Source organism: Pteropus medius, unplaced genomic scaffold, assembly GCF_902729225.1.
Source record: "Pteropus medius unplaced genomic scaffold, Ma_sr-lr_union100, whole genome shotgun sequence".
Classification (NCBI taxonomy): Eukaryota; Metazoa; Chordata; class Mammalia; order Chiroptera; family Pteropodidae; genus Pteropus; species Pteropus medius.
In genome coordinates this window covers 22632394-22648392 of record NW_024346667.1, presented here as the reverse complement: position 1 = coordinate 22648392, position 15999 = coordinate 22632394, and the positions used below count along the sequence as shown (strand labels likewise).

The window sequence follows — 15999 nt, the reverse complement described above, 5'->3', positions numbered from 1 at the left end:
TTTTGGGGGGTTCATTACTCTAAAACTTCTTATTGAAATATTTCAAACATAACAGGATAGTGAATGATTTAAAGGACACCAATGCATTTCTGCCATGAAGATTTAATCAATGTTAGCATTGGGCTATATTTTCTTCTGATCTATGTATGTATGGAAGTTACTTTATTTGGGAAGGTGGAAAGATAGAAGAGTGAATGAATTGAGTAGATGGGAAACTAAATGGCTTTAAGAAAACCATTTGAAAATATTTTACATGCTAAAAAGTAGTTTCAGATGTATATTTTGTAAATTCACAGCATTTCTAAGACCCTTAAACATAGGTTATGATTAAGCGTTTTGTAGGATTACATTTTATCTGTCCTGTCTTCATGACTACTGCTTTTATTCTTTTTAAAATACTCTTTAAGAAACATAATTTTCCATTTGATATTAGTAGTAAAACTTAAGGTAATAAATCCTGAAATGATCCTATAAAAGAATTTAAATGTATTTTCATTTTTGTAAGATTCTTAAAAATTATGGTCTGACTAGTTAAGAGAATTAAATGTTATAAACAAAATTATAGCTTTCTATTCTGATTTTTATTGCAAGTGTACCACATTTCTCATGTAGGAAACTCATTGGAATCATCCCAAGTAAGAACAAAAAACTCAAAGCAATCCATATTTTTAACAAATTTCAGGTAATTTATTTCAAAAGAAATCAATATACTTTTATACTCAATAAATGTTTTTGAGTCCAGTGTTTTCATGGTTCAGACATTTTTGATATATTTAAAAACTACTTGAAAACATTTTATGAAAGCAAAAAAATTCCTATAGCTCAGAGTCCAGTAGAATAGCTAAAAAAATAGTATGACCTGGTTACCTGTGCAAACAAGGTAGAGCCATCTCTTGATGACAACTGCTTTCTGTTTAAAGTAAAATAGGTATATATAGACCTTTCCTTCCTGAAGTTAAGTTCCTAAATGTGTGCATTCTAGCTATTCTTTTTCCTTTAAATGGTTTTATTGAGATATAATTCATATAAAGTTCATCAATTTAAAGTGTATAATTCACTGGCTTTCCAGTATAATAGCATAGTTGTTTATCCACAATCAATTTTTGAACTTATTTTTTGCCCAAGAAGATGATCTCCACTTGTTAAGTAAGCATCACTCTCCCCACCCTCCCACACCCAGTAAACTAATCTTTCTTTATGAATTTGCTTATTCTAGATATTTAATGTAAGTGGAATCATACAGTATTTGTCCTTTTGTGTTTGGCTTATTTCACATTCACCATGCTGTAGCATGTGTCAGAACTTTATTCCTTTTTGTGGCTGAATAATATCCCAGTGTATGCATATACTACACATTTTATCCGTTCATCAGTTGACGGGCACTTGGGTTCTTTCCTTCCATCTTTTGGTTACTGTGAATAATGTTGCAATGAACACTTGCATACAAGTATCTGTTTGAATCCTGTTTTCTACTCTTTTTGGACTTATATCCAGGACTGAAATTGATGGATCATATGGTAATACTAAGATAAGCTTTTGAGGAACTACCAAGCTATTTTCTACAGTGGGTACACCATTTTACATTCAAACCAGCAATGTAGAAGGGGGTTTCGATCTCCATCCACATCCTTGCCAACACATTTTATTTTTTTAAATTACAGTCCTTTTAGTAGATGTGAAGTGTTATCTCATTGTGGTTTAATTTGCATTTTCCTAATGGTTAGTGACGTTCAACATGTTTTCATGTGCTTACTGGCCATTTGTATATCTTCTTTGGAAAAATATTTGTTCGAGTCCTTTGCCCATTATTTTTTAATTAGGTTACTTGTCTCTTTTGTTGAGTTGTAGGAGTTCTTTAAATATTTTGAATATTAAACCCTCCTTAGATATATGATTTCCAAATATTGTCTTTCATTCTGTAAGTTGTCTTTTCACTTTTTTGATAACGTCCTTTGATGCACAAAAGTTTTTAATTTAGATGAAATCCAATTTATGTTTTTTTTCCCCCTTTTGTTGTCATCTAAGAATCCATTGCCAAATCCAAGGTCTTGAAGATTTACCCATATGTCTTATATTTAGATTGTTGATTCATGTAGAGTTAATTTTGTATATGGTGAAGGTAGGGATCCAACTTCATTCTTTTGCATGTGAATATCCAGTTGTCCCAGCATCGTTTGTTGAAAACACTATTATTTACTTGATTGTCTTGGCATCTTTGTTGAAAACCAATTGGCTGTAAATTTGAAAGTTTCATTTCTGGATTCAAAAATTGATTGCAATGTCTATCCTCATCCTAGCTTTCTGATTCATCCCTTTATAATACTTTTACTCTCCTTTTTCAATACCATATGGCGGTTCTCATTTAAAGCAAAAAGACAACAGGGCAGAAAGTGACAGAGAAGTGTGCTGTTTTGAGTTTATATCAATATCTTTTTTCTTTCATAGTAATAAATATATTGTATTGGCTCTCAAATGTACAAAGACTTGAGAGTTAAGATGAATTCTTAAAACAGAACATCTGTATTTTGACATTCAGAATTTCTCTTGACGGTATTATAATCGAGCAGCCCCAAATCTTAAAACTTCAAAGTGTTCATGATTCTTATGTTTGCTGATATGCATGACAGGCAAAGCTCTACCTTAAACTTGAGCTGTAGATGGGCTTTGTATATTCTACTGTAGTTAAACACAATTTAATATTGAAAATTGAAAAGATTGTATACTGTCTACTTCCAGGAGTTTACCACAATGCCATGCAAATAGTGGGTACTCAATAAATGTAAGAAAAAAAAAAAGAAGAATGAATCTTTCTGAAGTAGATCTCTCTTAATTTCCTATGCAAATATTTGCTAGTATATACACATTACCAATATAATTTATTTCCCTTTATATGGGAATCAGTCACTTTGAGTTTCCCCAAATAACCTCATGTCTTTGTAAGCTACTTTCTTTTAGCAGATGGGATTCAGAGTCAGTTATGAACAGGAATTTAGTCTAGTTGATTGAGAAATTAGTGATGATTCATAGGGGTCTGTGAAAAGAACTGGTGTCATTAACTTAGGTGGCATCTCCTGCAGCGACCACATTTCTAGCCAAGTAAATGACGGAGCACATGTCTTCTGACTTCTTTTGCTGTCAATAGATCTTCTTTGTCTGTAGTTATACCAAAACTTATGGATCATTTCCTTGAATGGTCTTGTGGTCAGAGTATAGAGAATTGGGTTCAAAGCACTGTTTATAGGCAGAATAAAAATCACTACCCAAGAATTGATGGTACCTGGAAGAGAAAAATAAAATAGTTCAGATGTTTATGGATATTTGCAAGGTATAGAAACGCTTTTCCTTGTTTCTACCCCAGTCCTCTTTTGAGTCTTTATTTTTCTCTCTCTGATATCATATTAAGTAAGTACCAGGTCTACATGTGTTTCCAGGATGACTTTCCAGAGAGCCAGTGTTTGAGCTGGTGCTGCAAAATAGCAGGGTTTATTGCTAAGTAGCTTTTCTTGAATGTATCAACAAAAGTATTCCATTAGGTAGAAATATTTTCCGCCTATTATATATTATTATATATATTATTATAATATGATTCCATTTGAGGAAGCACAGTATTGTTTAGTATTAAATCATATCTTTTCAAATGTTTTAATGACTAAATAGTACATATAGTATTGCTTAACATATATAGACTTAGCTTTAATAAATTTCCTTTTGGCTATTTATTTGGTTTTAAAAATAGGTATGCATTTTTTAGGCTTTTGGCTAGATATTTATTTTAGTAAAAACATCTTTGGTAACCTTATAAAAATCACTGTAGTATATATACAACTACCGAGTACTCAGATCTTTATTATAATTTAATTAATACTATTTTTCTTTCTTGTTGCTTATAAAATGTGAGATACTAACTGCTAACCATGGGATAGAATAAAATTAAAATTGTATGTTTATATATTTTTTAAATGTGAATATATACTGCACTATACATACAGTTAACAGGATTTTGCACCTTTAAAAATTGTGGCAAAATGTACATAAGTTTACCATTTTAGCCATTTTTAAGTGTACGGTTTAGCAACATTAAGTACATTCACACTACTGTGAAGCCATCACCACCAATCACCTTCAGAACTTTTTCATCTTGACAAACTGAAACTTCATACCTATTAAACAACAACTCCCCATCCCTTCTTCCTCTCGACCCCTGACAACAGTATTCACAAACTTTCTGCCCCTGTGAATTCCAGTTATCTCCTATTTGTCCTTTTGTGAATAGTTTATTTCACTTAGCATAATGTCTTCAAGATCCATTCATGCTGTAGCATGTATCAGAATTTCCTACCTTTATAAGGCCGGATAATATTACATTTTGTATAGGTAACATATTTTATTTATCCATTCATCCATTGATGGACAAGGGTTGTTTTAACCATTTGGCTATTGTGAATGATACTTCAATGAACATGGGTGTGTGAATGTCCGTTTCACTTACTGCTTTCAATTCTTTTGGGTATCTACCCAGTCGTGGAATTGCTGACTCATAGGTTAATTCTAAGTTTAATTTTTTGAGGAACCACCACACTGTTTTCTCAGCAGCTGTGCCATTTTACATTCCTACCAGCAACATACAAGAGTTACAATTCTCTACATCCTCACCAATACTTACTTTCTCTGCTTTTTGATAATAGCCATCCTAATGAGTATGATGCCCATTATTTTTAAATGTCAAGAGTGTTTTCTTCTATTGTCTCTCATACTCTGAGATAATGTTCTTTGAATTGTTATGTATTCTGGGAAGAAATATTTCTTACCTTCTGAAATAACTGAAGTAATTATTTGATAATCATTTTGACCGATTTTTGTTTTTCAGGTCACCTTAAGCATGAGATTACCAGAATTTCAACATATTGAGTATAATTTATTTGAGTAATTATTCCTTTGTTCCAATAGTAATTATGTTTTTAGGCATTTATGGAAATAACTGAACAGCTTCCTCCCATAAACATTTTACTGAACATAACCTTAAGTACATATAACTCTCACTTAAATTTCTTGAAACGAATTGGTGTTAAGGACCTTAATTTTCTTTCTTAGAGAAACATCGAAGAAACAGATATTTCTTTAAAGAAATTAAAAAAAAAATTGTACCTGGTATTTCTACCTGAAGCAATGAAAGAAATTTCAGTACAAAAATAGGTATCCAGCATAATGCATCAGTAAATACAATAAAGAAAAACCGTTTAGCAAGGATCATCTCTTTTTTAACTTGATTCCGTATTTCAGTTGCTGTTATGGCACTTTGATGAACACTGTAAAACATGCTTCCATAGGAAAAAACTATGATGATAAATGCTGCCAAGTTAATACCTATTTAGAACACAAAGGTTATTATTAATGTATATAAACATTTTTTAAAACAAACAAAACACTGTTATTATTAAGGAGAAGATATGAGGACCACAAAATGTTTTTTGTTCTTCATAAGAATTACTAAGGTACACAAAAATCACAAATTTAAAAAAAAATTAAGTATTGCTGAAATAATAAGGAATAATGAAATGTTTAATTTTAAAATGGCATATTAAAATGAGATTATAGTGATAAAATGACTATCCTGGGCCTATTAAATTTAACCTTCCCAGTATTTTTTTCATAATTCAATTACTTTAAGCTACATGTAAAAACTTTTTTTATAAGAGAAAACACTTGTATGTCTACTCTCAAGCCAAAGGCTTGTATGGTTACTTTGAGTTTGTTCATATTATAAAAGCAAAGAATTAAAATTCATGAAATACAATTGTTTAGTGATTGTCTTTTATTAAGGTGCATGACGTTGGAATTTATATGATAAAGAGGAAATTTAGAAAAAGAATCCCTTTAGGGGAATCTGATAGACTCTGCCTCAATGACAATGGGAAAAACTGGTTAGATGATTTGAAATAAAAATTTGTAAATATTAGAAGGTATAATGAGATTCATGTTGTGATTTACTCTAATATTTAAATGAAAGAGCTTATAATACAGAATTTCTTACCAAGAAAAATTGTCACTGAATAAATCTGGGCTCCAACACTTTCCGTATCTTCTGAATGAAGAGGGAAACATACTCCACTGGTGCCATAGTAGTTTTTGAAAAATTCCTTATTGCTCAATGGAACAAAAGCCACTATAAACCCGGTAATCCAAATGAGAATCAGAACTGTAATTGTTCTGCATTTTCTAGGTCTTAAATATCTAAAAGGATACACAATGCAGATATATTTTTCCAATGTCAGAAATGTTAAAAGTAATACTGATACTTCTGTGGACAAAATGGCCAAAGATCCCACAAGCTGACAATGAACACTCTCCATCCACAACTGTGCATGCTTGTTGTATTCTCCACGAAACTTTAGGTCAAAGAGTCCAATCACAAATAAATATATTCCCATTAGGCAGTCCGCATCTATAGGGGTCAGTAAATTTCACAAATTTAGAGAAATAAACAGACTTATCAAGAAGAAGTAATATTTTTAGTATTAGCAAAAAATAACCAAGTTTCTTCTATCTTGGCGGGAGTTAATTTTTATTCTAAGAATTCATTTGAGTTAAGGATTGCTTCGATTCTCTTTAATAACCACTCTTATAGCGCCCTCTACAGCTAAAAAGAAATCATTTCTCTGTTTTCCTCTAATGCAAGTCCGTGAGAGGGGCGATCTTGTCTGCTTTGTTTTCCATTTCGGTCTCATCACCTGAAAGCGTTGAATAAATGAACAAAATACAATTATGTTGAACATTCGATTAGGGACCAAGATGGGAGTATTATTATTTACTTCACCCCTTCCTCTAAAATTCTCCCAGCTTAACAAGCTAAGGACATCCAAAATCCCAGAGGAAGGAATTCAGAAGTTGCTGTGATAGAGTAATGATTCTGAATTTTGAGGTCCAGAATTTAGAAGATATGAATAATTATGAAGTGCTTTGCATTCAGTACAATTTGGGGCCCTTAAATTATTTACCCAGAGATGGCCTAAACAAACCTGTTCTGATTCTCAGTTCCCATTTTTACATCTTTCTCTGTCTCTTTTTAGGCTCTCAAGCTTCTACACAAAGTTGCCAAAATCACATTACTGTATAAATTATAAATCTGATTCTAATCCTTAAATATTGAACTTATATTCTGTCCTTCTCTAGGGAAATTGAGCGTACGTAAACTTTTGCAACTAACAATACTAAGTAGTAAATAATTTCTGAGTTCTGTTTCTTAAGTAGATTGCAATTAAAAAAAAACTCAACAATTAGACATTAGGCTTTGAATGAGGGTGGGGGGTAAAATATGAGAGAGCACACATAAAAAAGTAGAACATCATGTAGACTGATTTTTGCTTGAGGGAATATAAATAAATTATAGACCACTTTTCCTATACTATAAACACCCTGACGACTAGTTCTTGCTTATTTTTCTTTGTAGCCCTCATTTAACATAATACCTTTCAATCACCTTTAAAAAATTCAAAACCTTAAAAAAATTCAAAACCTTAAAAATTCACACAACATAAAAACATGTTTGTTTTTAAATATTTCCAATTATGCATGGAAAAGATTCTAGCAGCTCAGAGGCCAGAAAAACAACAATCTGTTAAATCGATATATCTATGAACTGGATATGTAAACAAAATAGCAAATGCAGCTCTTGATGTAAAAACGTGACCATAAAGGTGTTATTCATAGTAAAAGATTTCATATTTTTTTGCTTTAATATTATGGCTCCAGAGCACAAAACTAATGAATGAGAGCTTCATTAATCTGTAAGGTATGTAAGACAGTTGAGTTTTTCTTGTTTTTAAAACTTATTTTTCTTTCTTATCACTAAATTAATTTTATTTTCATTGTTGTGAATGTGAAAACAACATATAATCAAAAAGAAGAAAAATTTTAAATATCATAATTCTATTGTTTACTTATTTTCTAATAGCAATTAGAAAATAATTCTACATTTTGAAACTATAATTTTTCTTCATCCAGGAAATACTCACAGCAGAGAGATACAATTGACATGGCATGCAGCTGGTTCTCAGAGCTGATATAAGGTCGCATACAAATGACAAAGATATTTCCAAAGCAGGTAACTGAAGACACAACCCAGACGAACACCCTCTGGATGATGTTTGCCAAGAGATTCTCTAGAGATGAGATTCCATCAGTATTTGGTTTACAGCTGCGAACATGTGGTGCATATCCACAGTACTGGAATTTCTTAAAATAGCTGATGTACGAAGATAAGGCAAAATAAGATTTTAAATTTAATTCAGTGTCCCTATCCATTAATATTTATTTTCTACATTTTCTCAGTAGAAAGAAAATGTCAATATATGACTCAGAGGAATGTAAAGCATTATGGGTACTGAAGCTTTAAACTTAACTCTCATTAACTTGATTTTACTTCGTAAAAAAATATGTGTGTGAGAGCAGCAAATAGGCATAATGAATATACAATTGTTAGACATGTCTTAGAATATAAATAAACTGTTAGCATATGATCAAGGAAACTTTTATTGGTGTTTAGTGTTTAGTGCATGTAAATGCACTGTTGCATCACTCCTATTGTTGCTGCAATTGATCTTGCTTTTTAACCCTCAGGGGAAGATAGAGTTAAGTGTTTTCTCTGCACTTCCATGACTTTTCTATTATAGAAGTTATTATGTGATCTGTAAATACTTGCTAGCATGTATATCTCTCACAGTAGATTTCATTACACGATAAGGTGTTCAATATTTGTTGAGTAAATTCTTTCATCAATACAGACACCACCTAGGTGATCAGTAATTACTATTGTGTTACTACCAATACCAACACTGTTTATGGAGCATCTTCTAGGTTTCAGGAATAAATTCTCAAATCAATTCCATGAGGTAGGTATTAGTATCACTGGGAGAAGATGAATCTTCAATGGAGGCAAATTATGTACGAGGAAATTTTTTAGTGAATGTAGAAATTGGGATTCAAATTAGATCTATTTGCTTGTGAAGCCATGTATTCTGGCATAAAATATAAATAAACTTTATAGTATGAAGAATTGTAGTAATAAAGATAAAAGATAAAGATAAAAGCTTAACAATTGCAGTATATCATCTTGTTGTTTAACAAGATGATATGCTGCCTGGATTCTAGAGCTGCCATCGTTTCTGCCAATTCACATCTGTTCCTTGAGTTGTTTCTTGGGCTTTGTGAGCTATACCATTTTTTTTCCTCAGCAAACTCTGTTTTGCTTAATTTAGTCAGAGTGTTTTATGTTGTTTGCAACCAAGGAAACTTTTATAAGGATTCTCTCTGAGGAATTATGGAAAACAGAAACAGAGTGCTCTGTGTTAGATTTAAAATGTATGCAAGATTATAGGGTGGTGGTGGCTGACATGACACTTTCTAAATTATTGAGAATGAATCACCCTGGCAACGAGATCATTCTAATATCTGCTGTAAGATTGCATTCAATTAAAGAAAACCTTTCTAAAGCATGGTATCAATGGAACAATGAGTCACACTGTTGGAATAAACTATTTTTCAAAGTTTACCATTGTACCCACACATACTTGCTCCTGTCGTTGCCCTGACATTACAGGTAGTTTTCACTGAGGAGGATTTTTCCCTACCTTCCTCCTTTTATAGCAAGTCTTTATTTATAATTATTTTATGTTGCTTATGTAAATTACCACTTCATCTGGTAGCACTTACACCATGTGTGCAAATTACTAGCTCATTAGGCAAACACCAATAGCTACTGAATGATATCAGAGCTGAGCAGAACTTATAAGACTGAGTGGGTCCCTCCCCGCTACTTGATGTTTTCTGACATTCAAAAATCTTCTTTGATTCTATAAAACCATGGAAAACTAAATATTATCCTGCTCAATATAAACATTTGAAGAGTTAATTATTGTTTAGGCAAATTAATCAATCGAAAACATTAACAGATTGGATGCATTGGGTATGGACGTATTAGCGCAATACATGTGGAAACGAAATATTAAAATCAGGGTGAAGAACAAGAAAAACATCTGCTTACATGTGAGAGAGATTCATAAGAGGTCTGAACATTCTTTGTTGAATATTTGAAATTTCAATTCCTTCTAGGCTGCTAAAAATATCAAATTAATTGTCAGAATAACATATATTATACAGGTTATAATAAAATGAGTTTTTGTGAAAGACAATTTAATAAAATGCTGTTAGTTAACACTTATTCTGAACCAAACATTTATGCTCAGTCTGCCCTAGGAACTTCCCCAATTCTTTTTGATGCTATATATATATACATATATCTCCCTTATTTGAATTTTTTGAATCCTTATAGATCATGACACAATGCTTTCTGCCTTGGACCTACTCAATAAATATCTATGAAATAAATGGACGATCATGATCTTTCAGGCAATATTACAATAGCAGAGGAGTTTTGCATTTTTGAAAATTTTCTAATAATTTTTAAATAATATTTTTTTCTAATAAAATGCCATTTTACTGAGGGAACACTTAAATTAAATTAACTGAAGTTTATCTTTTAAGGAAATTCTTAGACCCTAACAGATTTTATATGTGTATGTGTGTGTTACAAGTAATTATTTATTTACATGATTTAGAATATTCTTAAGATAAAGATGGCTATACAAATTTTTAGAAACCCAGCACTAATAGAGGAATTAATATGCACAGATGCCTTCAGAAGCTCAAAGAAAACAACCCAATATAAGCTCCTGGTGATTGTAGCAAAATATAAAATAATTCTTCATTATCTAATTTTTAGTTTATAAATACATAAGATAAAACTAATAGTTATACAATTGTTTATAGGTCAGTGAGCACTCATCTTATGTGTTTTTATGGAGCTTAACCAATATCCTGGAAATAAAGCTTCTGATTTGAAAGATTCTATAAATCTTATTTTATAGATTCATTAACTATTAGTATATAAATAACAATTTCATTATAGAACTATCTACATAACTGTATACTTACAGAGACTTGAGTTTGACAAGATAATCAAATTGATTTGCTTGAATTTTCTGGATTGGGTTATAGGAAAGATTCCTGTTTTAAAAAAGGCAGCAATAGGTCATTTTTAGTAAGTGCTTGAGTAAAGAGAAAATGTATCTGTTGACTTTGGGTTACTTTTAAACATTAACAACAACAACAAAAAGGACAATAATAGCCTTTCCTTCATAGGGTTCACTGGCCACTTAAATGAATTAATGGAGATAAAACACCTAGAACAGCACTAGGCACTTAGCAAGCACTCTGTGATCATGTTAGTAACAGAGAGAAAGCTAAGACTGCATGAGAGTGAAGGTGGAGTTGTCAAGAAATGACTCCCACCGGAGAAGTGGTAGCATACCCAGGGAAAATCTGCACCAACTTCACATTTTGTTTAGCATAAAATGTGCTTCAAATAAAAGAAAAATAATCTTATTTGGTCAAATTTTGAATTACTAGAATCACATGGAATACTTTTCACATAAATCTTATGTCAAAGAGTGTTACATTGTACTAGCAATTTGTGAGACATAAAATGAAAAGTAAAAGGCTATCGCAAGGAACAAAGAGGTACATCAGAGTGACAGTACAGCCGAATTTAAATGTAGAAAATTTCAGAATCTTTGTTAAACAACACCTTGAAACCAGAATGATTGATTAAAGAAAGCTTCCCAGAGGAAGCTCTCTTTTTAAGAAATTTATTCTATATTAGACCATTTGTTACATGTAAGAGTGGGATGCTGCTATGTGGTGGTGATTACAGAAAGAAGGAAAGAGAGGAAGAACGACAGTGAAAAATGAGTTGTATAAAAGAAACAAAGTAGATTCAACAATCTAGGAACAGAAGGAAACTATCTTAACACAATAAAGGCCATATATGAAAACCTATAGTCAACATCATAGCAGTGAAAAGATGAAAATTTTTTCTCTAAAATCAGTACCAAGATAAGGATGTCTGCTTTTGCCACTTCTGTTTGACATAGTACTAGAAGTCCTAGCCAGAGCAATTAGGCAAGAAGAAATAAAAGGCATCCAAATTGGAAAGTAAGAAGTAAAATTATCTCTTTTCACAGATGACATGATCTTATGTGTAGAAAACCTTAAAGATTTCATATACAAACACATACAAAGAAAACTGTTAGAACTAGGAAATTCAGCAACGTTTCCAAATACAAAACTAATGCACAAAAACCAAATACATTTCTATACATTAACAATGAACAATCTAAAAATGAACATACAGTAAAATATACACATGACATATTATTGAATTGTACATTTGAAACCTATATAATTTTATTAACCAATGTCACCCCAATAAACTTAATTTAAAAATAAATAAATACAATTAGGAAAACAATTTCATTTGTAACATCAAAAGGATAAAGTACTTAAGAATAAACTGAATAAAGGTGAAAGACCTATACTTTGAAAACAAAATGTTACTGAAAGAAATTAAAGAGGACAATGATAAATGGAAAGACATCCTGTGCTTATGAATTGAAAGACTGAATATTGTTAAGATGTCATTAATACCCAAAGTAATCTACAGATTCAGTGCAATCTCTATCAAAATCCCAATATATCACTGCAGAAATAGAAAAATCTATACTAAAATTCATATGGAGTCTCAAGGGAGCCTAAATAGCTAAGACAATCTTGAAAAAAGAAAAACAGTTGGGTGTCTCATGTTTCCTGATGTCAAAACTCTCTACAAAGGTACAATAATCAAACCATGTCATACTGGCATAAAGATATATATATATATATATATATATATATATATATAGACCAATGGAAGGATAGACAGCCAATAAATAAACTCTTATACATATATGATAAATAATTTTTCAACAATGACATCAAGACTGTTCAATGGAGAAAGGGCAGTCTTTTCAACAATCGGTGCTGGGAAAACTAGATAGTTATCTACATGCAAAAAATTGAGCATGGACCCTGACCTTATACCATTTATAAAATAAATTTGAAATGGATCAAAGACCTAATGTAAAAGTTAAAGCTATAACACTAGTAGAAAAAAATATAGGGGAAAAGCTTCAGAACATTGGATTAGGCAGTGATTTCTTGTATATGACATCGAACACATAGGCAACAAAAGAAAAGATAGAAAAATTGGACTATATTTAAATTAAAAACTTCTGTGCCTCAAAGGATTCTATCAACAGGGTGAAAAGGTAACCTACAAATTGGTAGAAAATATATGCAAATTGTATCTGAAAAGGATTTAATATCTAAAATAATAAAGAACTCCTACAACTCAATAACAACAACAACAAAAACAATTAAAAAATGGAAAAAAAACTTGAATAGATGTTCTCCAAAAATATACAAATGGCCAATAGCCCATGAAAAGATGTTCAAAATCATTAATTGTTAGGGAAATGCAAATTAAAACCACAATGAGATACCATTTCATATCGATTAGAATAGCTAGTATCAACAAAATAGAAAATAAAAAGTATTGTTAAAGATGGAGAGAAATTGGAACCTTTATTCACTGCTAGTAGGAATGTAAAATGGTGTAGCCACTATGGAAAACAGCATGATGTTTCCTCGAAAAATTAAAAATAGAATTACAATGTGATCCACCAACTCTACTTCTGAAGCTATATACCAAAAACAATTAAAAGCAAGGTCTTGAGTTGATATTTGTACTCCATGTTCACAGCAGCATTACTCACAATAGCTAAATGGTGGAAACAACCCAATTGTCCATCAGTAGATGAGTAGGAAAACACAATGTGGTGTATACACACAATGAATTATTATTCTGAACACTAATATTAATTTATTAATTTTAAAATTAAATAAATATAATTAATGAATTAGTATTAGTATTTAGGAGAATAATATTCCAAAATTCTGACACATGCTACAACATGGATGAATCTTGAAGATATTATGCTAAGTGAAATGAGCCAGTCACAAAAGGACAGATGTTGTATGATTCCACCTATATGGAGTACCTAGGGTAATCAGATTTATAGAGATAAAACACAGAGTGGTGGATGTTGGCGTGTGTGGGATGATGGGGAATTACTGTTTAATAGGTATGGAGTTTTAGTCTGTGAAGATAAAAAAAGTTCTAGAGACAGATGGTGATGATAGTTGCATAGCAATATAAATGTAATTAGTGACACTGGACTGTACACTTAAAAATAGTTAAAATGGTAAATTTTATGTTGTGTATATTTTAATTTAAAATATAAAATAAATGTAAAAATAAAGAAATGAAGTGAGAAAATTAATATCAGTCTTACAATTTTGAGAGCTCCTTCAGATCCTTAAATATATGCGGTGAAAGATTTTCAATTTTATTACTTCCTAAATCCCTAAGGAGATAATTGCAAACATGTCATATTATTTTCATGAGACTTTATTGTTCTGCAATTTATTAGGAAACCATTACGCTACTTTTTAACGGTGCTATTAATGAGTTGTATTAATTACGAGAAGACTAAAAGTTTTAAAAAAGGGAATAAAATGGGAAAAGATAAAAATATTTTATCCCATTTCATCACTCTCTCGGAGACAAATACCTGATGGTATTTTATCTGGTTCTAATAGGTACAATTTTCTAATTCAATTAATATATGGACTGTGCGCCTCCTTTTCCTTCCTTCCTTCCTTCCTTCCTTCCTTCCTTCCTTCCTTCCTTCCTCCTTCCTTCCTTCCTTCCTTCCTTCCTTCCTTCCTTCTTCTTCCTTCCTTCCTTCTTTTCTTCCTTTTTTTCTTCCTTCCATGTTAGAGTAGGAATATGGTTTAGAGCTTTACTTTTTTCTTTTGCTTGGGTTTATTATAATTTTTGAATTGAAGTAGAATATTTCAGGAGCAAATTTCTTTCATAACTTAAATACACTGGATCACATATACTCCTGGGTCAGGATATTTTGTGTTGCCTCACATATGTATAGAGGTTAGGTTGCGTGGTTAACATGGCATGACCTCGTAGCTTAGTTGTAAGATTTTTGACCTTAGCGGCTCTTCTGGTAGCTTTGACAGTGCCACTTCTCATGAGAAAGGCCTAAGATTCTTTTAAACAAGATAATGTTTCAATAGGCTTGAATTTGCTAGTGTAATCAAGAGGTACTAAGAGAAAGCCTAACGCTTTCCCCATGCATCTCCAAATCCTCTTAGTTGCCACAAGGTAAGGGAGGAGAACAGATATTCTTGTTATGTAAATTGAGTTCTTATAAGTCAAAAGTTAGATGATTCAACTTTGAAGGGCACGATAGTTTAAAACTGAAAATAAAAAGCTAATAAAATCTAATAAATATTATAAATGTCTTTGCTGTAAATGTTTTATTTTTCACACTGAATCTTGAGACTATTTTCATTGTTTCCATGCTTATGGGTGAATTGTCTACGAAGACAGATTGTTCTGATTTGATAACCAAAGGGATCTTTCTAAAATTTCATCCCTTTCTTAAAATCCTTCAATAACTCACTGTTGCATAAAAGATAAAATAAAAACTGCACTGTGTGACATAGAAAGCCTTTAAATATCTATTACCTTGCCACTGACTATCTTTAGTTTTCTACCACTTCTATTCATTAAGGATGGCTCTCACTGTGGCCCGAACGCACTGCAGTATCCTGACCTCCGTGTTTTTCCACAGGTGCATCCTTCTGCCTGTGATAAGCTTTCCTTCTTGTCCTTCTGGTGAACTCCTAGTCACCCTTCAAGATTGAAGTGTCACACCTCTGCGACCAGGGAGATTAGGTGATCTCTTCCATGTTCTCCCATAATACTCCTTGTGCATACTTCTATCATAGCACATATAACACATTATATGTGTTATATAACATTATATTAAAACTGTTTCTGTACATATGTGGTCATCTTCTGAAGACTGTGAATTCTTTGAGTATGAAAACTACACCTATTCTTCTTGGACTATCCAGTATCTAGCATAGTTTTATCTAGCTATTCTTTTAAAAAAATTTCTTTTTATTAAAGTATCGTTGTCATAC

At 31.6% G+C, this 15999-nt stretch overlaps 1 protein-coding gene across 1 annotated transcript in view; it reads right to left on the bottom strand.

Annotated features, from left to right (window-relative positions):
* Nucleotides 1-1968: 1968 nt before the first annotated feature.
* Nucleotides 1969-15999, bottom strand: part of RXFP1 (relaxin family peptide receptor 1) — an 86248-nt gene continuing 72217 nt past the window's right edge. Inside the window, exons 13-19 of the mRNA XM_039876249.1 lie at nt 14286-14357; nt 10990-11061; nt 10040-10111; nt 8013-8242; nt 6032-6442; nt 5146-5364; nt 1969-3277 (exon numbers count right to left, since the gene is read on the bottom strand). Of these exons, the coding sequence (XP_039732183.1) occupies nt 2976-3277; nt 5146-5364; nt 6032-6442; nt 8013-8242; nt 10040-10111; nt 10990-11061; nt 14286-14357 (1378 nt within the window). The 3' untranslated portion in view covers nt 1969-2975. The remainder of the gene's footprint in view (nt 3278-5145; nt 5365-6031; nt 6443-8012; nt 8243-10039; nt 10112-10989; nt 11062-14285; nt 14358-15999) is intronic.